At 43.8% G+C, this 26,329-nt stretch overlaps 1 protein-coding gene across 3 annotated transcripts in view; it reads right to left on the bottom strand.

Annotated features, from left to right (window-relative positions):
* Window positions 1-26,329, bottom strand: part of shoc2 (SHOC2 leucine rich repeat scaffold protein) — a 35,367-nt gene that overhangs the window by 7,175 nt on the left and 1,863 nt on the right. For all 3 annotated transcript variants that reach the window (XM_017683505.2, XM_017683507.2, XM_017683506.2), the window contains exons 2-5: window positions 9,118-10,185; window positions 5,480-5,617; window positions 3,603-3,733; window positions 2,215-2,403 (exon numbers count right to left, since the gene is read on the bottom strand). In XM_017683505.2, coding sequence (XP_017538994.1) covers window positions 2,215-2,403; window positions 3,603-3,733; window positions 5,480-5,617; window positions 9,118-9,814 — 1,155 coding nt within the window. In that variant the 5' untranslated portion in view covers window positions 9,815-10,185. The remainder of the gene's footprint in view (window positions 1-2,214; window positions 2,404-3,602; window positions 3,734-5,479; window positions 5,618-9,117; window positions 10,186-26,329) is intronic.

Raw genomic sequence — 26,329 nt, 5'->3', positions numbered from 1 at the left:
AAATCGCTGTTGTGGGAAGAAAACCTTGTATCTCCAGAACAGTGACTTTACAGGAGAAGGAAAAAACACACTTTACTTTTAATGCAAGTCAAAGGAACCAGTCCCAGCCCCAGCTGCAAGGTGGGAGTGTCTAATAGAGTGGACAGTGAGTGGACACAGTGTTTATAAACTCCAGCAGCACTGCTGTGTCTGATCCACTCAGACCAGCACAACACACACCACCACATCAGTGTCACTGCAGTGCTGAGAATGACCCACCACCCAAATAGTACCTGCTCTGTGAGGGTCCATGGGGGTCCTGACCACTGAAGAACAGGGTAACAGAATATCAGAGAAACAGATGGACTACAGTCTGTAACTGTAGAACTACAGAGTGCAGCTATACAGTAAGTGGCGCTGATAAGATGGACAATGAGCGCAGAAATGAAGAGGTGGTCAGTGTTATGCCTGATCGGTGTATGTTATACATTTTTTATGCACAGTTTTCACTGGCCTTGTTTTAATGTACAACTAGTATTTTTCTCACATAGGTTTTTTTTTTTTTTTTTTTTTTTAAATCCATCCCACCTTAAAGGACTAATTAAGATGGCCATTAGGTGGCACTGCATGTAAGATTTTCTCCAGACACAAAGCATTTCAGCAGGAACAACCACTAACACTAGCCAGCATTCATTACAGCATTGGAATGGCATTAGAGTAAGCAGAGCGCAATCAGACCTTCACCAGTGAGAAGGCCAGGAAGAACAGAGCGGATGAGGAAGACGGGAGAGTGAATCCGACTGACTCGTGACACGTGAGGGGAACGTACGTAAATCCCACCTGGTCACATTTCAGAGATTACTTTCTTCAGCAGAAGAGAATCAAGCTGTATTTGGAACACAGTCCCCATATTCAGCTGGAGCAGCAGTATCTGTGTGGGCAACACAGCTGCCTAAAAATAAAGGCTAACTCAGCTTTGAACCAAGGCAGGTTCAATCCCAGCTGACAGCATCCTGCTATTGCCAGCATAACCCTGAGCAAGGCTTAATCCTTTTTCCCCTCCGCCTGCTCTACGGTCACAACGGCCATCTACAAGAAATCGGCAGAAAAGCAGCAGCACAGCAGCGCGATTGGAATTTGACTTGCAAATGCAGGGCAGCTCGATATGCATGCAATACATAGTGATTATACTGCTGAAGATTATAATGGCAATAAATTAAAATTAAACTGGAAAACACTGGAGGTGACATGGTTAAATTTAGGCCAAACTGACTTCTGACTTGACTCATCACTAAATGACTCCTGAATCTACTCAAATTAGCTGAGGGACCTGCCCTTACTGACTCCCGATTCGGATCATCCTTAACTGACCCACAATTCAACTCTGAATTGCTCTTAACTAGCTCCCGACTCTATTCGGACTCACCCTTAACTGATTCCCCACTCGATTCAACCTCAACTGACTCCCGATTCAAATTGATCTAAACTAAAGAAAACATATGCACATGCGCATCACTCCCAACTCGACTAGGACTTGCTCTTGACCGACTCCCGCTGGTATGCCTTATGATTCACAGCCTACATACCAAATAACTCTCTCACTCAGTTTTTGCCTATAGTGCTTCAACCCTCATACAAACTGAATGTTCATCATCTTATTTTTAAATATACATTTTATATATTCCACCCCTGAAGGTTTAAAGTAGGGGTTTACTTCTGTAAAACGAAACGTCTGCAGCTAATAATGAGACTAAGTAAAGTAACTATTTCTGCTCAAGAGTCAAAAAGTGCATCACAGCGACTCGCATGAAGCAAACTTGTGAAGCTTGGCCGGGATAATATTTCGTTCTGAACGTTCGCGTTCTGACCAAAAACCCATTAAAGCTTTAATACACACGCACACATTCTAGCTTCATATAAATCTCCCCACCCACCTTCCTCATCTTCCCCGAAGGACATCCTGTGCTGAGCTGCTGTTAGTAAAGCCCCTTTCACACCACACACCCTGCCATGATTTCAGTATTGCTCAGTGATCCTGATGTTTTAAGGACATCTGGGAGGTACTTTAGAACATCGGTGGGGACGTTCTGATAACTGAAAAGTTTTGCACCACATAGACGGCGCTCCTGCAAGTCAGCAAGTGACGTAGCATGAAAGAAATACGAGAGTCGGCTTTCGTAGGTCATGGAAATCCGGGTTTAGGTAGCAAATCTCCCCCACCCACGTTCTCCTCACCTTCATGTTGAGCTTGCTGAGGACCTTGGCACGGGAGAAGATGCCGAAAGGGATCTTATTAATGCGGTTGTGCTCCATGTTAAGCGAGTAGATGGTGGAGAACTGTGACGGGCCGCCCACCGGGTATGACTGGAAACAGTTCCGCGCCAACGTCAGACTCGTCAGGTTCACCAGGCTCGAGAGCAGGCCCTGACCGCAGGAACGAAACGACACAACAACACATATGAAGTAGTCAGGCAGCTTTCTTTATTACATGTCAGGAAAACTGTCAAATCAGGTTTAATCTTGATTTTCCATTGACCTCTAACCTTGAGACCTCTGAAGAACTGGCTCTACAGCACAGGTTGACCAAAACATTTAATTCAAAATTTCCCCCTTGCCCCAAAACTGGTTTATCATTCAGCCTAACTCCTGTGGGTTTTGACCCTGTAAACCCGAGTGTCTGACTAGCATGGGCCTCAGAATCAACTGGCCAACTCAATAAGCTGATGGAGCTGGTCAGGCCTGGGTCGCTGGGTCAGGGGTTTAGGAGTAAGAAGCTTAGAGAGTGACGTGATGGTTGGTGCCCGTGATGTGGTCTTTGTCTTGTGTTGAGTCCATGTGGGACTTCAACTTAGGCAGAGGATTACAGTTTGAAAACATTTCTCAATGTCAATATTTAAGGACACGTAAATACAGCGTTGCAGTAATATGTACTACGCAAGTAGAAATTATGTCCAAATATTGTACTTTTCTTATTTTGATACCTTGCTGCTTACTGCATCGAGGTAAAAAAACGATAATATGCCCACATCTGTTATAAATAAAGGGTAAAATGTTGGCTTCATAAGGTCTGTAGTGCTTGGACCCCGATGATTGCCACACTGATTGCCGTGTAATTTGTAGACGGTCGTTTAACTCTCATAACAATGACGACAGCTCACAGAAACAAACATGTTCTAGATCAATTTCATGCACGAGCTAAATGGAAGCAGATTGTCTTGGTAGCTAACAATGATAACGCCACATTTCTTCCCTCAGTATGTTAAATTCAACAAATAAACAGAAACTGTGCATTACAAAATCGAAGAAATACGCCATGCCCTGATCTGACCAAAACAGTTCGAATAAATGTGTCAAAACCATCAGCTAATTGAGTCATCAAGCCACTCGGAGGTCAACAGATGTGTTCGATCAGAGAAAACTCTGCAGTCCTCTTTGGCACCTGCTCTTGGAGGTAATACTAAAAAAGCTGATGCTCATAACAGTGAAGGAAAGCTAATATTGGCAGTGATGCTGCAAAGCTCGAATGACATCACACCAGCGTCCAATGTTGGCTTTCCCTCTTGCACTGTTCAGCTGAACTCTCCCTTCGGAGAGAGGAGAAATCCACAGGCCTTTGTTCTTACCTCAGGTAGCACAGAGATGTTGTTGTTTTCTAGGTTTAGCTCTTCCAGCTCCCGGCACTTCGCTAACGATCGGGGGATTGCCGACAGCCTGTTGTACCGCAGACCCAGGCGGTTTATACTCGACAGATTGCCTAAAACAATTATTTTTAAAAAGTGTTAAACCGCTCCAGATTCGTGAGTCTGCAGACTTTTGCAGATGTTGGTTAAAGCAATGCCTTAGAACACCAAGTGACCACCAGTGTATGTCTTTGCCGCATTAAGTTGTAGCTTGGCCAAAGTTTACATCATATGTATGTATTATGGTCCTTTTCTTCAGAACAAGCATTAAAAAATCGTTAGTACTATGCTAAAGTCTGTAGCTAGCTAGCTAATTTCCCTGTTCCACCTTAAATAGTCCAGCAGTACTGATGCCTGAAGCACCAGAATGTAACTGCTGCACCATTTAAGGTGGAACAGGAAAATTGAGACAAGAAGCTGGTGAATATCTGATTTCAGCAGTGAGGAGCTGAACTTTCCCCTCCTCTGCTGTCCCTGCAGACGGGCAGGGTCGCCTACTGTGTTACCATTATACTTGTTAAAAGTGGATGGACTAGAGACATTCGAGAGGTGGGTTTTAGAGGGGGTGTACTCTTGTTAGCCCCTGGATTTCACCGCAATACAACCCAATGTCTAACAAGATGACCCCTGACTAGTTCGCTGTCCAAAGTTTGCCTCTTTAGTTTCACACTTGAGCTACAATGCTAATGTGGCTAACTAATTGGAGCTTATATAATCAGGCCCCGTTTATAATAAAGCGTTCATATACACAGACTTGATCTCAAAACTGTATTCTGTGTTGTAGGTAAAAATTTGTTGTTTTCATGCAAATGCTGGGAACTAATCTTGAGATAAAATTTAGAATTCAAGTAGGTTTTATAAACGAGGCCTAAATCATCACACTTGCCTCAAGCAACGTTAAATCATAACAGTAACATAATAATAACAATAGTAACATTATAACACTTGCTTATGCGGTTTTTGACACTATATAACATACAGCTATTTATGAAAATTGACAAAAGTCAATCACAGCAGTCGCTGTAAACCTGACACCAGAATTCCGTGTGTATCTTGTGTCCATGTGTCAGCTAAATTAGCCTCGCAGCTCCAGTGCAAAACCAAGAGAGCAAATTCTGAAACTTGTCTCGGTAGGTTGACTGTCAGAAAAAAAAACTACCGTTTCGAGAATAAAGTCGTAATATTTCAATGAAAGAAGTCGTAATATTTGGAAGATAAAATGGTCTATCTGTAGGGGGGCTGCCATAACGAGGTCTCGGTTGCCGTACTGGGATCCACTCACTCCTGTCTCTTTGTGGATTGATCATTTTGATCGTCTGTGAAACTTCATGCCCTCTTTGAATGGTGCGGAGATGTAGCCCCTGACAGCCGTGTAGACGACCCTGCCTGCGATTCTCCTTCAACAAAACAGACAGACGGTTTCCTCCGAGTCCGTCTGGATCTTTATTCTAGATAAACACAGTTTCCTCCTCAGCTGTTCTGTATACCAATAACAAGCTGGTGCTGATGGTCCAGGAGAGACAGGGAGTCTTTCTTTATGGGTGAAACTGATATGAAAGTATAAACACAATATTACAACCTTTCCTGGTATTAATATCACTTTAATGTCGTGATTCTACTTTTTCTCTCAAAACATTACAACTTTTTTACTTGAAATAGTCCGACTTTTATCTCAAAATATTACGACTTTATTCTTGAAATATTACAAGTTTATTCTCGAAGTCTACTATTTTTATTAACGGTGGCCCTAAAAACGTCGTAATTCTCTAAATAAATTTAAACGAAGAAACAGAGAAGTAAGAATGTAAGAGAATATGTACCTATAGTCTCAGGTAGGTCAAGAAGCTCGTTGTGCTGTAAGTCCAAATTGGTAATCTGTGTGCAGTTGCCGATCTCCTTCGGGAGATGCTCCAGCTGATTGTGGGCAACGTCCAGAGTGATCAGGTTACACAGTTCGCCTGTAGACCAAACACAGAGACATCAATCTCAATGCAGTGATACAGCAAGAATCAAACATGTAGTGCTTTCAGCAAGTCTTTTCCTCCAGAGATTCTGCCAGGCCCTGCATTTATTCCGTGATTCCAGAAAGGCACAAGTGGACGAAACACTCACAATTTAAGATTAAGAAAATTCACTGGTCCACAGCAATGACTGCTCGATATGAACAAAATATTAGTGCTCTGATTACACTGCTACATCAGCAGCAAAAACACTGGGTAAAATCAATTAAGCGGGCAAAAGTTTAAGAGACTGGCCAAAATAATCTACTACAGTTGGGTTACATGAACACCAACTCATCAGAGTACCCACAGTCTTAATTCAAATACTGTAAATCCACCTTTATGTTACCCAAACTAGAGGTCTACACAGGACTGCGTTTTCAGACCTGTTCCCCCAAGATTTTATCCCACTCTCGCAGAAAATCAAAATCGTTTGTCAGGCTTCGCTCGTAACCGAAACGTTTTGTCCCGCTCCCGCCCACACAGTTGTGTCAAGCCGAACTGACATCCAATATCCAACCTAGTCTATTCAAAAATACCTTGTCTCTGCTGAAATAACAGGGCAGTCATGGTGATCAGGCTTACTGTAAGTAATTTCACCAAACACCATTTATTCCCAGTAACACTAAGCAGGTTTTAAACCACAGAATGGCTGTTTTTGGTGTTTTGCTTGGCCTGGCAGCTGTGGACTAAAGGCTCCTCCATCTCTGTAAGTCACAAGAATTTGTCCTTTAGAATGACTTCATTAATTTGAACTGTTTTACTTATCATATCACACACATATTTTATATATATATATATATATATATATATATATGCGCACGCACGCCACTTTATTAAGTTCAACTTACTGCATTTAGGCATGTAGAGGTGGTCAAGACAACCTGCTGAAGTGCAGACCGAGCATCAAAATGGGGAGGAAAGGTGATTTAAGGGACTTTGAACGTGGCATGGTTGTTGGTGCCAGACGGGCTGGTCTGGGATTTTTGGATACTGGGATTTTCACACACAACCATCTCTAGGGTTTACAGAGAACGGTCCGAAAAAGAGGAAATATCCAGTGAGTGGTCAGTTGTGTGGATGAAAATGCCTTGTTGATGTGAGAGGTCAGAGGAGAATGGGCAGACTGGTTCCAGATGATAGAAAGGCAACAGGAACTCAAATAACCAACCAGAATCTCTGAGGAACGTTTCCAACACCTTGTTGAAAGTGTGTCACGAGGAATGAAGGCAAAAGGGGGTCCAACCTTTTACTAGCAAGGTGTACCTAACAAAGTGGCAAGTGAGTGTATACACACACACACTACACACACATACACATCACCGCTGTCGGAACAAAACCTTGCATCTCCATGTTTGTCATTTTTCAGTTTTTGACATAATTTGAAAATGCCTGTTATCCTTTATATTGGATATGAATTTCATGATGAATGGACCAAAACAAATGGCCCACAATGACTTGGAAAAGATTCTGGTTCCATTAAAGGTAAAGTGGGTTTTTTCCTTCTCCTGTAAAGTTAGCATTATGGAGATATGAGGTTTTCTTCCAACAACATTGATATACATTATATATATGATTTAGTGACAGTTCTACTTAATTTAGGCTTTTCATTCATTTGTAAGATATTTCTCCATGCATGCTACGACCTGCTCCGGCCTACAGTTGGCTGGTTACTCTTTGCTTCAGCGTGCAACACTGAAAATGAGCCCCACGCCGCAAGATATTGCAGCAGTGCAAATCACGGGAGTCCAGGCCTCCACCCCAAAATAGTTATTGGTACTTCACATTTGCCTTATTAATACCAAGAATTTAAGATTGTTATTGAAACCACTACCCACATATTTTTGCTATACTGCCAACTGATATGGCATCCAATCAGATTCAAGCCTTAAGACTGTCTGTATGACTTCTGAAAGAGTCCATCCCTTAAACTATCCCCCCTTAGTGAACAGCATTATTTTTAGCTAAAGCCCTATTTGAGCTGGATTAGTTTGACCTGGGGAGATACTGTTACTGGAGAGCTTACGGAGATCACCTGTATTTTAATTCAGTATGAATTTGCCATGTCCATAGTTTTCTAATAGGTTATTCCTGAGCACATTATTTTCTATAACTTGTTGAACTCAAAGCTCCCTCAGTCAAAGTAGCACTGGCCAAATCAATATCACAAAAACTGTGGAACATATAATAGAACCTCCATTTTTCCTTTTTTTCACAACTTGAAAACAAGGTTAACTGCTAAAATGGAGCTGGACTTGCCCCAGTTCCTTAATCTTTTAGTTCATGACACTGGGTGTCACCTTCTCTTCTGCGCTTTCTTCCTGGTGCCATATTTGCCATTTAGCTGTACAGCAGGTAGGCCCACTCTTAAATGGTACAACTGCGTCGTAAAACTGCACATGCACGGGGGGACAAGCTGTCGGGTCTCCCATTTCTTATTTTGACGCTCAAAGGGGGGTAAACAAGCACCTCCTTTGCACCCTTACTGGGGCAATCAGTAGACAGTTTTGTTTACAGCTGTCTGACAAATACGGCAGACATTCAGATATGAACGAAAATGCATTTATTAGTTTTACTTTTCACCGAGCTTCATTTTGCTTGCAACCTAAATTTAGATGCTGACAACAAGCAAATTAGCTCAAGCGTGCAGCACATGTAGAACCTGCAAGTCCCAAATGCACACGCTTACTCTCAAGGTCTTATACCCTTTAAGTCTGCACATTGTTGATGTTACCAAAGTGTGGATTTAGTGGAGGACCATAGGGCTTAGAGGACCATTTTGTTCTGGGTTATATCGCTCGGAAGCGGGCAAACAACTCAAACATCCATGCGATAACAATTAAATCTGGGCTCTTTGGGTAGTTTGGGGAAATTACACCCATCCTTCATCCTGTATGAATCACCAATCAAATCATGCACAGGTTATGTTACCAAACCTCCTCTGGTAAAACTAATACAGCTCAAATAGGGCGGTAGATGTACATGTTACAAACTTGCCTAGTTTTGCATATACAAAATGTATATAAGAGAGAAAGATGAACCACTTGGGTGGCATCAATCCCATATTAAGTCCTGCCTTGTTTTCGAACATGTCCTTTGGGGCTGTGAGATCCTAGGAGGACTGCTTTCACAGCAGTGGCTATTGGATATTATTTCACCTGGAATTTGAGGCTGTCACTATTGCAAGGACCAATACTGCAACAATGATTCACAACACATGAACAAAAGACAAACAATGTGCAGTCCTAGTTTCAACACATCAGTATTCTAGCTCCTGGCTGGTGGAATCTGGTGTGATAGCGTAGGTAACAGTTAAGGACTGTGCAGAAACCATTCAGTGGTAGAACAGCGCATCCCTGATCTAGCAGCTCATTCCCCATTCAAGAGTCCTACAGACCTACAGCACACTTATTCATCAATGTGCCTTCTATGGTAGCTTCCAGAGTTCGGTCACTCACCAATCTCAGCCGGCAGCTGCTTGATCTTGTTCTCGCGGATGCTGAGCATGGTGAGCTTGGCCAGGTTCCGGATGTCCTTCTCAACGGCAGTGATGCGGTTGAAGCGCAAGTAGAGCGTGGTGAGTGAAGTGACACGGTACACCACGGCTGGGATCTCCCGCAGCTTGTTGTGCCGCAGGTCCAGCATGCGCAGCTTCTTCAGGTTGTCCAGGGAGTCGGGCAGACTGGTGAGTGAGTTCTCGCTCAAGGCGAGCGTCACCAGGCCCGACAGGCAGCCCACTTCGGCCGGCAGGCTCTGCAGCTTGTTGCTGTACAGGTAAAGCTCAGTCACCTGCGTCAGCTCCTTGATGGACGAGGGCAGCAGGTGGATGGAGCGCTTGGACAGGTCCAGGCGTGTCGAGTTCTCATCCCGGCACTTGCCGAGCTCCTTGATCACCTCAGCGTTGCTGGACTTCTTGCGGATGCCCTGCGCCGGGTTAGGCCGTTTTATCGTGTTGTCCACAGAGAAGGCCACGGCCGGCGGCGCGCCGCTTGCGTCTTTCTTCCCGTCTTTGGCATCTTTCCCTTTGGTTTTGGATTCCTTGCCCTCTTTGCCCAAGCTGCCAGGCGTCTTCGGCTCCTTCTCCCGCTCCTTACCAGACGGAGCTTTGGCCTCCTTCTCCTTGCAGTCTTTGTCTTTGCCTAAAGCACTGCTCATGGTGAAAGTACTTCGGCCCGACGGAGCATGGGACCCCACTCTCTCTCTCTCTCTCTCTCTCTCTCTTTCACTCCCTCTTGTTCTCAATCACTATGCAAGTAAAAAACTCTAAAAATTGGCAGACGGGCTGCTATACCTCAATGCTTTCATACATAACTGTGTATGTGTCCATGTGTCTGTCTGTTCTCCAAGAACACTCAGGTTTTCTGTGGCTATTAAAACTCCATGAGGAAGAGAGGAGCCTGACAGAGCCACAATTCAAATGAGGAGGCCAACAGCCTCATGCTTGGCTGAACTGCAAACACTTCCGTGGCTGAATCCAAACAGGGTCAGGCAAAGAGGTTGGCAGAGGTTGCATCTTTTGGGTTCGGCTGTTGAAACAAAACAAAAAAAAACAGTAAATCAGTAAACCACAGCAGCAGCGCGATAATTGTATTTATTTAGAAGAGAGTCAGGCTGTCAAATAGCTTAATCAATAGGCCAGCCTTCTATATAAACATTCAGAACAAAAATCGTGACAATCTGTGGTATAACTCTAAAAACATCAAGCTTTTTATTCGAGAACCTGTAAACCTATAACCTATAAAGATTTTGACCTCTCCCAGAGTTCATCTGGATTATTACAGCTGGTGAGCGTGTGGCAATATCAGCACTACCTGGCATGACCCCTCAACTTTGTAAAGATACAATTTCTGTATAATTAACAAGTTTTTATTCTCAGTCAATCACTGTACACTTACAATTCGGAACAGCTTGCATGGAAAAAGAAAGTCTGTGAAAGAGGTAACAGTTAAAAAGTAGCTGCTGCTATAAATGTTCTATACGGCATTTGTACTGAGCAACATTCGCATGTGCACAAAACACAAGTCAGATGATTTCGGGAAGGATTCAGAATTTTGCATCTCAACAGCATCAAAGCCAGACTGGAACTCTGTATTTCTGTGGACACTCGTCAGAGACGGAGAACCTGAGCTGAGGTAGACTGTCTATAACAGATAACACTGCTTTAGCTGAGCTCATAGCCCCACTGTTTTCTTTCCCTGCTGCAGCTGCAGACGTGTCTTTTCTATCACATTCAACAGGAACCTCAGTTAAAATTATACGCTGTTCTTGACGCCTCAATCAATTCTAAAACGTAACGGTGTCTGTAAACTCTCGCCTTACTGAACTCCTGGGTGGCCGCGACTTGGTAAGGTGTGGGAACGAGATCATGCCTTAAGCTGTGCTCAAGGCTTAATTATCTCATTCCCATACCTTACTGTCATGGCCATGCATAAGGATCTTGTTCCCATTAAATCCTGGCCATGCAATATCTTTATTTGTACAGGATGTCACCAACAGGGCTCTGTAGAGATCAGCGTTATATCAGTATCAGAAGACAGCCCCCGTTTACCCTGTTCTTCAGTGCTCAGGACCTCCATAGACCCTCACAGAGCAGGTACTATTGAGTACTCATTCTCAGCACTGCAGTAATGCTGACATGGTGGTGGTGGTGTATTAGTGCATGTTGTGCTGGTCTGAGTGGATCAGACACAGCAGTGCTACTGGAGTTTTGTCCACCAACCATCCGTCCAAGTGGCGTCTGTCCACTGATGAAGGACTAGAGGATGACTAACACAAACTGAGCAGCAGCAGCAGATGAGCTGTCGTCTCTGACTTTACATCTACAAGGTGGACTGACAAGGTAGGAGTGTCTAATAGAGTGGACAGTGAGTGGACAGTGTTTAAAAGTGATCCACTTGTACCAGCACAACACACAGTAACACACTTACACCACCACCACGTCAGTGTCACTGCAGTGTTGAGAATGAGCCACCACCCAAATAGTACCTGCTCTGTGAGGGTCCATGGGGGTCCTGACCACTGAAGAACAGGGTAACAGAGTATCAGAGAAACAGATGGACTACAGTCTGTAACTGTAGAACTACAGAGTGCAGCTATACAGTAAGTGGAGCTGATAAGATGGACAGTGAGCGTAGAAACCAAGGACATCATGTTATGCCTGATCAGTGTATTGTTGATAACTGCTTAATGACACACAGAGAGAAAAAGAGAATCACCTAATCTAGACTTTTTACACGATAACTCACAGAGTCTCTGTTCTTCTTGTGTTATAGCAGTTTCCTCTTACCTGCTCACCTGTGAACGATCCACCACCCTCGACTGCTAAAGGCGCATGAGTCTCTGAACTATTTCAAAGTTACAAAGAGGCCTTACGTCAGCAAACGCCAAATAAATAGAGCATTCGCTCTATTTCTGAGCCACAGCGACGTCATCATTCAGTTGCTTTTTAGATATTTCCTACTTTAGTACAACAATAGCAACGTATGGCATTCACAGTTTGCAGACGTTGGTCTGCAGTCCTGCTGTGTGAAGGGTGGTGTGGTGCCGGACTGTCTGTGTGTATAACAGGGTGTCACTTTGGCTGTGTGTTTGTACAACTGTGAATTTACGAGCATGTGCTCATAACTGTGTATGTACATGGACCTGCTGACAAAGCTGTTTTAATTCTGTGACAACGTTCTGTTTTAGTTCCCACTTGTTTCTATTATTTCACGTCTTAAAGGCTGAATTTGTCTAATTTGCCAGCTTTTTGGTCAAATGAACTTCCAGGGACCTGTGCAGGCTTCTGGACGTAAATGCTGCACCATTTAAGGAGCAGGACATCTGACTCTAGAAGCTAACCTCAGTTTCATCAAATCTCTCAAGACATTTGTTTCTGCGCATCCCGTAAACTGCCTGTCAGACACTGCTGGAATTTGGAAAATATTACAGTCATTCACGCTTCAGCACCAGCTGGTCCAAAGCTTGTCCTCATCAGTCTGGTGTCCATGTTAGGCTACGGCTAAAAAACAAAGTGGACTACTTGAGAGGCAACAGATTACACGGCAGGAGGTGATCAGGCGCAGCTGCGTTTTCATTAGAAACAGGATCGAAACATCCCTGATTCAGCCATTCAGCTAAATGGGTTAACGTTACCCTAGTTTGCACTGTTTGTATGCTGCATATCTGGTATGATTTTTATAATAAAACTCATACCTCAGGAAAAATGGTAGGGGTCAGCAAACCCCTGTTAGAACCAAACCAACTGTTAGAAGAACCATTTTGTCCTTTAAATGAAAATCACACCACTTTGTGGGCGACAATATTTATGTCCATTTTGCCATCTTGGCTGTAAATATGTCGCAGTATATGCTAATGTACTAATATTGGCTAAAAATAATATATAAAGTAAAATATAATATAAATAAAATTGCAGACTTTACTCTGCTTTAAGCTTTAGCTCAATTATAGCCGCTTTTCTCGCATCTCTGGCAGGAAGTTTTTCCTCGAACAGTTTCTTGTAAAATGTCTCTCAATGTTCAACTTTTTACAAGCCTCAAGTCAGCTTCTCATTTGCCAGTGTCCCATTCCACCTTATATTGTGCCTGAAGCACCAGAATGCAGTTGCTGCACCATTTAAGGTGGAACAGGAAACTTAGCTTGCTAGCTACAGAGACATGAGGACACTACCAGTGATTTGTTTCGCTTGTTATGAAGAAACCGGTCTCCAAAATTACGTTCGACTTGTATATTTTTTTTTAGCTACCACGCTAGACGAAAGTTGCCTGCATTGCTATGGTGACTGGCAATCTGCGCGCCAACCATCAGGGTTAAAGGGTGAATTAGCAGCTCCACATAAACTCCAGCGTTTAAGACCATTTAATGTCGAAACTGTGTTGAACAATCAGCAGAACAATCAGCCTGATCTAATGCATAGTAACTGCACAGGAGCGGATTTATTTTACCGATTGTTTGACTTTCCCTCTTTGTGTAAGGACTTCACTTTAAAATTTGCCATAAAAGCAAACAGTGCAATACATATTAAGTACTGTGAAAATGTCATGTAATATTCTAGCTACGCCACGTTCACCAGCAAAGTAGCTGACTGACCAATGCATTTAATGCTTTCAATACGCAGATTTATGATTGCAATGCTTGCATTTTGTCTGAACCATGTAGCACTAAGTGCGTATCTGTGTGCATAGTGTACGCGGGCATGTACTGTTTTGACTGTGCGAGTGCGTGGTCGGCCGGAGCTCAGATCAGAGCATCAGAAAGGTTAACGCTGCTGAGAATAATCTTTGGGAGCGGCCTTCAAAGCCTGGACCCCCTGCAGGTCACGAGACCTTTATGGCTAAAGGAATCATCTCCTTTCAAATAAAGCAATAACTGAATGTGTGAGGCCATTCAGAGTAACTCAGAGGACGGGTGATGTGAAAATCACAATTATATGATGAAATTATCACAATAACTAGGTCACAACCATTAAATACAAAGCATTCGTTTTCAGGAGATTAGATATCAAAATCAATTTGCATACGGAGAGAGAAAATCTAAGACTAAAGTCTAAATCTACAGAGAAAATGTGGCTCCTAACAACCACCTGGAAGACCTGGTAGACACCAAAACTGCCCCCATCAGATTAACAGCACTTAAAGCTTTCGTCTGAGAGAGAGAGAGAGAGAGAGAGAGAGAGAGAGAGAGAGAGAGAGAGAGAGAGGAGAAAATCAAGCTGCTTCAGATCTGAAAACATTCACAGGTATGAAGACCACTCAGCGCTGTGGGTCTGAAAGGATGTGTAGCTGTTCAAGAAGAACCTCACTGAGAAAAGTAGACGGACACATTAAACAAAGAAGCTGAATGGTGGACTGACCACCCCAGAGTCCAGACCTCAACACCACTGAATGGGTTTGGGATTAAGCAGAAAATACAACCAACTTTTGAGACTGAACTTTGGAGCTGTGGAAAGATCTCTTTGCAAATGTCTTTGAAAAAGAATCAGAGCAAATCTCCTGAAATGAACGGAAGATCTAATAAGAGCAAAGAGTGACACTAAAAACGGCAGGTTTTTCTGCTGAATGTGCGTTTTTCTTTTTTCCTGGTGCTGAAGAATGAATAAACTATACTTCACAGCTATTTTGACTTGAAATTAAATAAATGTACATATCAGGATGTTTAGTAAACCTGAGGGTTGCAGACTAGATACAATGGACAAAACACACCTGCAAATCAGTGCTACACATAAATCAGTTTAAAGCCAACCAAGGCATATTTCAATGGACGGGGTATTGGATACAAAAAGGCCCAATCCCATTTCACCCTTCGCCTCTACCACTGAGCCCTTAGCCCTCCATTTAGCGCCTTCATTTCTAGGGGTAAGGTGTCCCGGTTCCTGTTGAGATAGAAGGTTAATGTTAAGTGTTGGAGCTACATGGCTCTCCAAACGGAGGTTTTTCAGAGACTCACTCCAAAGAGAGTGTTATGAGAAAAAAAAGAAAAACCAGCAAGACGACTGAACAAGCGACCAAAGAGACCCGCAAATGTGAGAATTTTCTCTGTTAAAGAATCACGATAACTACTATATTTTCTTAGTTTAATGTCTTTTCAATATTATGGCCCTTTTCGACTGTGTTCTCCGGGGTATTCTGTGGGAGGTGCTTCGGGAGTACGGGGTACATGGCTCTGCTACGAGCCATTCAGGTCCTGTACAAACAAAGCTGGAGTTTGGTTCACATAGCCAGCAGTAAGTCAGACTCGTTCCCAGTGAGAGTTGGACTCCGTCAGGGCTGCCCTTTGTCACCGATTCTATTCATAATTTTTATGGATAGAATTTCTAGGCGCAGGCAGGGGACGGAGGGTGTCCGGTTTTGGCAGATGATGTGGTCCTATTGGGGACATCAGGCCACGAACTTCAGCTTTCACTGGATCGGTTTGCAGCCGAGCGTGAAGCAGCCGGGATGAGAATCAGTACCTCCAAATCCAAGACCATGCTTCTCAGGCGGAAAAGGGTGGACAGCCCTCTCTGGGTCGGGGATAGGCTCTTGCCTCAAGCGGAGGAGTTCAAGTATCTCGGGGTCTTGTTCACGAGTGATGGTACAAGGGAGCGGGAGATTGACAGGCGGATTGGTGCTGGGTCAGCAGTGATGCGGGCTCTTTACCAGTCTGTTGTGGTAAAGAAAGAGCTGAGCCATAAGGCAAGACTCTCGATTTACTGGTCAATCTACGTTCCCACCCTCACCTATGGTCATGAGCTTTGGGTAATGACCGAAATAATAAGATCGCGAATACAAGCAGCCGAAATGAGTTTCCTCCGCAGGGTGTCTGGACTCTCCCTTAGAGATAGGGTGAGAAGTTCGGTCATCCGGGAGGGACTCGGAGTAGAGCCGCTGCTTCTTCACGTCGAGAGGAGCCAGCTGAGGTGGTTCGGGTATCTGGTTAGGATGCCTCCTGGACAGCTTCCTTGGGAGGTGTCACAGGCAAGTCCACCTGGGAGGAGACCCCGGGGAAGACCCAGGACACGCTGGCGCGACTATATCGCCCAGCTGGCCTGGGAGCGCCTCAGAATCCCCGTTGGAGAGCTAGTGGAATGGCTGAAGAAAGGGAGGTCTGGGCCTCATTGCTTAGGATGCTGCCCCCGCGACCCGAACCCCGGAGAAGCGGAAGTTAATGGATGCATGGATGGTCCTTTTCTTCATAACAAGCATAAAAAAATCTGTACTACACTGATATCTCGTAGCTAACTAGCTAAATTTCCCATTCCACCTTAAACGGAGCAGCAGTTAGTCACCATTTAAGGTCCTGCGCCATTTAAGGTGGACCTAGAAAATCAACAAATAGATGGTGAATATGACGGCAGCTTCATATCACTGAAGAATTAGAGGGGGGTGATAAATAACTGCCCCGCTCTTTGAAGGCGTATGATCCCTAAATGTAACTGAAGCCCAGCAGTGAGGAGCTGAACTTTCCCCTCCTCTGCTGTCCCTGCAGACGGGCAGGGTCGCCTACAGAGCAGCGCCAGTAGCTGTTAATGAAGTGATGCTCTTTTTATTTGAGGGTCCCACTTCATAGAGGAAGATCTCAACCACAACCCCCGTAACTCAGTTCTAAGGGGCAAAGAGATACTCGAAAACAAAGGGTAGGGGTAAAAACAAGAAATAATCCTAATCCTTCGTTTCTTGTTTTAGGTTTTTTTTTTTGCATATTACATACAAAACCTCCGTAAACAGGGATGATTCTGCTTTGCTTCTTGAGCTGACTGTCTAGACGGTCTGCTGTCTAGAAAGCTAGGTCTGTCACCTAATGCTCAAAAAAAGCTTCAATCCTGTCTAAAACAGATCAAACTGGGGTAAATGTGTTATAAGGATACAACAAAAATATGCTCTTTAACTTATGAACACATTCAAAATGACTCACACCCTCAAAACAACGATATCTGTCCAATATATCGCTCAGGCCCAACCGGGGGGCAGTTGGGCCACCTTAATAATATCTAACAGACATGCTGATTCAAGTCTAAACCTACGTAATAGGCCTAAATATAGATGACAGAAAATAGCCCTAAATATCAACCACTTCTTTTCTTCTCGGTTCTAGGCCGACATGCGTGAGGACCTGAAAATCTTCAGCTTAGAGAAAATCACCTCATGTTAACACAACGTCCCAACCACTGCCTAACCACATTGCTGAAGCTACAGGTTAAGACAAGCATTCTGCAACGAGAGCGTGAATATCTTCATAATTCAGCTGAATTACAACAGAACAGCAAGGAGTAAAAACCCTACCTCCGGTTACAAAGGGTTTGCTGGTAGCAACCAGCATAAACGCCTGCCTAGCAACACGTAGTACCAGCTTTATAACATTGTATAACACCATTAATAACAGTATTTTATACGTGGTAAAATCCTTAGCTCTGTTTGAGTTTACCACAGTTTGACCACTAAATGCTGGCTGTCCTTTACATTGTGTGAACACTTGATGACGAACGTTTTACATTAATATATATTAAAGCAAGTAACAGGACAAAACTTGAGAAATGAGATTCTGTAACATCAGCAACATGACAAACAATGAAGAAGACTAACTGAAGTCAAGGAATATAATCAGAAATGAAATATCAGGAGGTTCACAACAGCTTAACACAAGCTGGCACACCAATAGACTTGAAAACCTTATATTTTATGTATAAAAGTTACACACACAGTTTCAAAATTAAGACAAACGAACAAATCACAATTTAAGAGAGTGCATTTTTCAAATTGTAAGAGCTGCACTTTTTGAAATGTTTACCTGCTTCATCAAAAACATGGTCTTAAGGTTTAAGAGTGGAAATGAATTTAACCTAATAGCAGCTTGTGAACTGCCTGTAGATGAATTAGACCAATCAGAGGCATGTGTTGTGACATCACAACCACAACTGACTGATACAGATTCTTAAGCAGTAGAACCCGAGAGGGAGTGTGTGATCACGGAATGACATCACGGCTGTGATTTGGTCACCGTAGATCATCAGACGTGATGTTACTCGCGACAGCACATCCCTCGAGTTAAATACAGTAAGAAATGAATAAACTGGCCGTGAACGCGGCGTTTAATACGGTTTAATGCGCAGTTCCTTCCTCCTAATTAGAGCTCCTTAACGAGCGGCTCGCTGCTACGTCAGAGTAACGAGCTCCGCCCACTCGCTGCTCAGCCGGCAGTTCGTCCTCCAGCTCCTTACACTAAATTCCCAAACTGTCGTCACCACTGAGCAGCTTTTCTGTCGGCAGCTGTGACAGAAGAACAGCTGAACAACCTGGAATCAGCCAGAAATGAACCCAACACCATTAGACAGACGTGTCGTCTTACAGTTGACTGTGGAATATTTAGTAGTAAGGAAATTTCACGACTGGACTTGCTGCACAGGTGGCGTCCGATCACGGTACCACGCTGGAACTCACTGAGCTCCTGAGAGCGACCCATTCTTTCACTAATGTCTGTAGAAGCAGTCTGCAGGCCTAGGGGCTCGGCTTTACACACCTGTGGCCATGGAAGTGACTGGAACACCTGAATTCAATGATCTGGATGGGTGAGTGAAAACTTTTGGAAATATAGTGTACTATAAGAATCGCCAATTTCTGCACATTTTACCAGTTTTGCTCACTGGAGTAATAATTAGACACGTCGGACACACAAACAACTCTTCCAATATCAATATCTGATCCTTCTTGGCTGGTACCGAGTACCAATATTAAATCTGTCCAAGCAAACTTATGAGTCCTGATATGTATACATAGTATCACAGCTCCACTGTTTTATGCTGGTAAAATCCGTGCTCTGGGTCACAAATAAAACACATTAAGCTTGAATAAAGGCCATTTGTTAAGTTCCATCTACTGTCGCACCCGTACGTGTCATTTAGCAGCGTGCATGCACGTCAAAAACGCTTTGTGGTATCAGTTTCCCAAACACCGATGCTGATACTATGTTAAAGTGCCAGTATCGGCACCAACAGTTCAGTTCAGACGCAGCCCTAGTAATAACTGCTTAATAGTTTTGATGCCACAAAGAACAAAAAGCAACCTGAAGGCCTCCCAAGTGGCGCAACAGTATAAACATGAGCCCAATCATCAGGAGATCATGACTTCAATCCCTGGTGATCCTACAGCAATCTGTAGCCAGGAGTCCACCATCACTTAGCCCTACCCCTCTGTTTTGCGCATTCACGCCTTGGAGTAGGGTGTCCCGATTTCAGTTGAGATAGAGGGTTAGGGTGAAGTGTTAGGGCTACATGGTTCTCCAAACGGAGGTTTCTCAGACACAGAAAAAAGGAAAAACTCGCGACCAAAGAAACCCACAAATGTGAGTATTTTATTATATTAGTTCAATGTATTATGGTCCTTTCCTTCATAACAAGCATAAAAAGATCTCTAGTAGTGCTGATGTCTCAGTAGCTAGCAAGGTAAATCTCCCATTCCACCTTAAATGGTGCAGCAGTTACATTCTGGCGCCTCAGGCATTTTAGGTACAACGGGACAATCCGAATATCTGACTTCAGCTTCACATCAAGGCGGCAAGGCGACACAAGCGTAGGGGGAGAAATAAGAAATGGGATCGGGCTTTGGCCTCACTCTGTATCTGTGAGTTGGACGGGCCTCATTCCCCCCCTCCGCCACCCCATCACCAGCGCAGGCGTCTGTTAGCTGACGTAAGAGAACTGGCGGTTCCAAGAACGTTCAGCTGCCCAATGACGACAGCAGCAGCTCAAAAAGATGCAGTGGCGCTTCTCAAGTCTCGGAGGAAGCTTGCGGTAGCTTTCGCCCTCCTTGCACTGGCAGTGTCACTGGGGGAGTCCTACATGTTTTCTCCGAAGCTTAGTCCTGTTTTAGTCCAAGAACTCTTTGTAATCCTAAATACCGATTTTAGCTTGTAGCAAAAGGATGGAACCTGGTCAAAAAAAATTTAACTAAGCAAAACTAAGTTTAAAGAACACAAAGCAACAATCAAGGTTAAAACAACGATCACGTTCAATGTTTTCAAATGAGAAAAATGACTGTGTGGAGAGAGCTAAAGGAAAGAAGAGAGAAACCAACAGAGCCTCATATCAGTCAAACATACAGCATGCCATGATTTGGTGAACTGAAATGAACAATATGGTAAAGATGTGGCTGCTGTTGAGATCTTTAAAGGCCCATATGATGAAAAACTGAACTGCTCTCGGTTTTTTGATGGAAGGGTTTAGAGTATGTACACAGTGTTAAAGCTTCATATCATACCATTCATTCCCCCAATCCACATATGGAAACTATACTGCAAAAAAAGCCCACTGTTTCTGCAATGGCACGAAAAACAAGCCTATATACAGTCTACAGCAGTTTAGCCCCGCCCACTCACACTGACGTTATAAGGAGGGTTTCAACCTGGTCCGTTTCTGAATGGGGCACAATGCAGAACAGCCAATCAGAACTATTTACATATCAGGCACAAAAAACAACGCTTAATTCTAAGGGATAAAAGAGGTTGGAAAATGGTCCAAGTTCAAACAAGTTACGACTGTTTTGGGTACAGAATACTAGGGCCAAACGATTTGGGGAAAATATCTAATCGCGATTTTTCAGACTAATATGGCGACTGAAATTAAAATTTCAATTTTTTTTTATAAAATAAAACTCAGGCCTGATTCATTTTGGCCAAAAACACCAGAATATCTGCCTTTTCTGGCTTGAGGCTCGACCTCAAGGCTCTGAACTGACTGTGCCAAACTGGCAGCAAGTTGTGGTTGTGAGGTCACAACACACAGAGATTTGGGTGCCTCTGATTGGTCTCCTCTACAGGCACTTCATAAGTTCTTATTAGGTGCAGCTTCCCCTCTTAAAAGCATTTTTGCTAAAGTAAACACAAAGGTTCTTCAAGGATTCTTTAGTAAAGACAATGGTTCTATATAAAACCACAAAAACTCAATGCCCCATTCGCAAGTTCTTTGCATGGTTCTTTAGATTAATGGAGAGTGTGTTGCATGTGGTTCTATATAGCACCTTTTTTAAAAGGGTTCTTTATAGCACTAAAATGTTCTACTGTTACAAGCTTGACGTCATAATAATAGAAGAACTCTTTTTGGTGCTACATAGAGCCATATACAACACGTTCTCCATCAATCTGAGAACTATTTCAACATGCAGGGAGCCATTTAAGCCATTTAAGGGGGCTTTGAGTGCTCATGGTTCTATACAGAATGACCGTCTTTGCCGAAGAACCGTCTTTTTCAGGAACCTTGATGAAATCTCTTTTTTATGAGAGCTCTGAGACTTTAAAAAATTGCAGCTCTAAGATTTGAACATTGCACGATTAATCTTTCAGCCCAAAACGAAACCACACAAATGTTATTAGTGGGCTTCGGCGGAGGCGTGAAAACACAAGAAAACCGAAGGAAAGAAAACGCTGGACAAGTAACAGATTGAGACTGTGTCTTTAAACAAAGCCGCTAAGATTAGGATCTAAAAGGGTGAGGAGAAACCGTGAGAGACTAGCGAGGTGTTATCTTGGAGAGAGAAAGCGCGAGAGAGCGAGAGAAAGAGAGTGTGTGTGCGTGTTTGTGTGTGTGTGCGTGTGTGTGTGTGTGTGTGTGTGTGTGTGTGTGTGTAGTGGGCGAAGCCTGGAGACCAGCGCAGAGAGGCAGGGGTCAAACTGCATAACTCGCTGCTTATCCTACATCTCTGACGAGCAAAGGACGGGGGGGTGGGGGGGGTCGGGAAAAAAAAAGGAAAGAAAAAGAATCGCAACATCTCTCGCATTCCTCTCTTCGGGATCCTTCGAGCCGCCGGCACACGGGCCCTGCATGACCGATATTTCTCAAATCAATCCTGAAAGTCGGGCTAACCACAGCGCAGAGCATGCTGATCCTGACCTTATCTGGAGGAGAGAGAGAGAGAGAGAGAGAGAGAGAGAGAGAGAGAGAGAGAGAGAGAGAGAGAGAGAGAGAGAGAGAGAGAGAGAGAGAGAGAGAGAGAGAGAGAGCGAGCGCAAAACACTGCTGCTGCTAGCTACCAAGCAAACCACAACAGGTCTCAGCAGAGCTGCACATGTAGTGCGAATAAGAACCTGACAAAGCACATCTCAGACTTAAGTGACACGTATTCAGATACACAGCGCGGCTGTGACATCGCTCTTCTGACCGCAGCTCGATCCCCTTCGCGGTCCAGCGCCACGTCTTTCATGGGATTCTGGCTGACGACTGTCACACAAGTACCTGCGACTGACTGCACACAAAAACACCAAGCGCTAAAAACAGGATTAACCGCTACTTTCAAGCCTGAATTATGTCCACTCTTTGGTCAAATGAGCAAGTCTAATTCAGATCACGTACAACTTTCTCCAAATTCCTGCACCATTTAATTAACCAGTCAATTCAGAGTGGACTGATGCGAAATGCTCTGTTCTAGATAAACTCACCGGTTTCTTTACAGTGGTGCTGACAGGAACCAGGAGTCACCATGTCTACAACACAAACGGAGCCTTTATTTACTGGCTGAAACCACCGGAATCTACGCCTCTCATCTGAGCTTTATGCGCGATTATGACGGTTAAATAGCGGAAAATCTGAAACAAATTTGAGGTTTTTGCTGGGCACCGTTTCGCCGGAGAAGACCCTCCATGTCCCCCCTTCGCGATGATTTTTAAACCAAAAAAAAAAAATATTTTTAACCATCAAGCAACTCAGCAGCGATTTCACGCAGTAACTTTCTGTGAGGGAGCTTTTAGAGATGGATGTCTGGTTCCTATCACCACCACTGTGAACAGTTCAGTATCTCTAGACTGCATTTCATGTCAAACCACCCAATGTCTGTTTACATCTTCACAACTGAATAAAAAAATCCTCCCTTTTAACAACCATGTTTAACGTTTTCAGTGAAGTGTGACTATTGTTGCATGGATTTGGCACAATGCTACACTATCCAGTGCAAAACTAAGGAAGCAGAACAAAATTCCCACCATGGTTTTATTGTGGCATAACACAATTGCGAAGGCATCTCGACAGTTTTGCCTGGTACCTTGACAGCCCTGACCGGCGATGCCCTGACCGGCATCTCGACAGCCCTGACCAGGCGATGCCCTGACCGGCATCTCGACAGCCCTGACCAGGCGATGCCCTGACCGGCATCTCGACAGCCCTGACCGGCATCTCGACAGCCCTGACCAGGCGATGCCCTGACCAGGCGATGCCCTGACCGGCATCTCGACAGCCCTGACAGTCCTTTATACTTGCGCCACAAATGAAGAATCTTCTTGCACTAAGCAGCACCTTCCAATAATTCCTGGAGGACATTTCACAAAGGGGGGCTTCTCTGATATCCAGATAACGTGACTGTACAACATGTGTGAAAATAGGCAAAACTGAGGCTTCACAATGGCTACTACAGTTTTTAAGCTACACTCTCAAAAAAGATGTGTTCTTAGGTTAAGAACATGGTTCTCTATAGACCAAGAACACTCAAAGAGCCCTTTGCGTGTTTACAGGGGTCTTTGCATTGTGAATGGGTTCTTCAGACTGATTCAGAGAGTTGTGTAGACGGTTCTACATAGCACCAAGAAGGATTCTTCTATGGTTTCAATGTCAAGACTGTTACAATAGAAGAATCCTTTTTCATCCCAAACAGGCTCCATGTAGAACCACCCATTGCATATTTTCCATCAATCTAAAGAACGCTTTAATCCTGCAAAGAGTTCTCCAAGTGTTCACGGTTCTATAAAGACCCGTTTTCTTTACTGAAGAACCACGTTTGTTCAGCATCAGAAACCACATATGGCTGCTATCATAAGAAAACCTTGTATCTCCAAAATGGTGACTTTACAGGAGAAGGAAAAAGCCTACTTTTCTCTTAATGTAAGTCCATGGAACCAGACCATGGACCATGTTAGGATTAGCCTCACAGCCTCAATGCAGAAGCGAGGAAACTGAGCTCCTACATTCGAGGCTGAAGGTGGGAAACTGTTTAAAGCAGGGGCGTGTCCAATAAAAGAAGAGCTCAGGGACGATCCCATTGGGCGATCCTCTCTTTGGGTTTAAACGATAGATTAGTGAGAGGTTCTCTGCTTTGTGAGAAGATCCCCCCGGTCTCCGAAAATGGTGGTGACATGACAACAGGTTTACTCCTGACCAACACGCCGTACTGGTACGACCACATATGTGGTCTTTTTGTTGTTGTAAACTTGGTTAATCAGGGCCACACAGGAGTGAATCCACCATGACAGCTCTACTGTTTTGTTCTGAGAGGGGCAGGGCGAAATGCCGGAACTACTTCTTTTTAGAGATGCACTCTAAACAGAGTGCTATGAGGAAAAAAGAAAAACGGGCAAGACGGCTAAACGAGTGACCAAAGAACCCCACAAATGTGAGAATTTCCTCTGTTGAAAATGACGATAATCACATTAGTTTAGTTTAATATCGTCTCCGTGTATTTTGGCCCTTTTCTTTATAAAAAGCATTTTAAAAATCGCTAATAGCATGCTAATGTCTCAGTGGCTAGCTAGAACTTTCCCGTTCCACCTTAAATAGTCCAGAAGTTCTGATGCCTGAAGCACCAGAATGTAACTACTGCACCATTTAAGGTGGGACGGGACAATTCAACAAGAATCTGATGAATATCTGACTTCAACTTCATATCACTGAAGAATTAGTGGTGGGGTGATAATAAATAACTGCCCCCCTCTTTGAAGGCGTATGATCCCTAAATGTAACTAAAGCCCAGCAGTGAGGAGCTGAACTTTCCCCTCCTCTGCTGTCACTGCAGACGGGCAGGGTCGCCTACAGAGCGGCGCTAGTAGCTGTTAATGAAGTGATGCTCTTTTATTAGAGGGTCTCATTTCATAGAGGAAGATCTCAACCACGACCTCTGTAACTCAGTTCCAAGGGACAGGAAGACACTCGAAAACGGGTCACAGGGTAAAAATAAGAAATGGGATTGGGCCAAGGACGGAATGATTTGGGGAAATCTCTAATTGACACACATTGTCAGCATGATTTCTATAAATTTGGCTGTTTTTCACCAAGATCTTGTGACTTGAAAATTGTGATATAAACAATTAAACTAAGCATTAATGTCTACATAACACGCATCCAAACACGGCCACTAGGAGGGAACAATACGGCAAACATACTAGCATTGCGACTCTAATGCTGCAACCCCTGGAACATACCAAGAACACATGGGTGAGTCAATAATGCGACACGGTTAAAGCCTCACATGCGTTATTTTGACCAATATGATTTACTTTTGCTGGTTGATGAGCACCTGAATTCATAAGAACACCCACAAAACCTCTTAGCACACAGTAAAGCATACAGTGATTGGTTATTGGGCTCATTAACATTAAGCATCCTCCCGCATCGGTAAGGCCAATATCACAGTACCAACGACAAATGATACCACAGAGATGACATGATACCACGACACAATGCGTCGGTTTTAAAAAGTACCATTAAAAAGAGCCATTTTAAGGAAGCACTTCGCTTATGATAAGAATCTAAAAGCTGTGAGGCTGAAACTACTCAATCACTACTATCTCACACAGTTAGCATTACAAAGTGTGGGGCAAAGTGATGTTTCAGGGCAGATCTGTTACAGTACTGGATCACACTCATTCTTCTCTCCACTCCCGATTCAATACCGACACCCATCAATACAGGCAGGCCCTCTAATACACTGTGCCCTCTTTCCAAACTTCAGCGCACTTATCCAGCTATCTGACATTATGTGGGTATGACAACACCACATAAACTCTGCCACACATTTCAACTATTTGACAGCACTGGAGTTTCGCCATTACAATAGTGCTGCAACCAAGCACTCCCACCAAACCACAGTCCACTAATGCACCAATAAAGCTGTCTAACATTGTCCAAGAGAGGCCTGGTCATTCCTCTTCATACTATAACACCAAACATGAATAATAGAGCTGAACAGTTTGGGGAAAATATCAAACTTTTCCGTCCAACAACGACTTTATTTGTGATTATTTTCTGTAAATTCATGTTCAGGCATGTTTTGTTGGCCAAGAAGACCTGAAAATCCACTTTCTTCTGGCTTGAGGCATGAACTGGGGGCAGTCGTGGGCTGGAGGTTAGGGAACACAACTGAGGTGTCCTTGAGCAAGACACCTAACCCCCAGCTGCCGTGCATAGGGCTGCCCACTGTATAACCTCTGTAGAAAAGCTCTGCT

This window comes from Pygocentrus nattereri, chromosome 25 (genome assembly GCF_015220715.1).
Source record: "Pygocentrus nattereri isolate fPygNat1 chromosome 25, fPygNat1.pri, whole genome shotgun sequence".
NCBI lineage: Eukaryota > Metazoa > Chordata > Actinopteri > Characiformes > Serrasalmidae > Pygocentrus > Pygocentrus nattereri.
The sequence above is the reverse complement of the archived record's forward strand: the minus strand, read 5'-3'. Positions and strand labels throughout refer to the sequence as shown.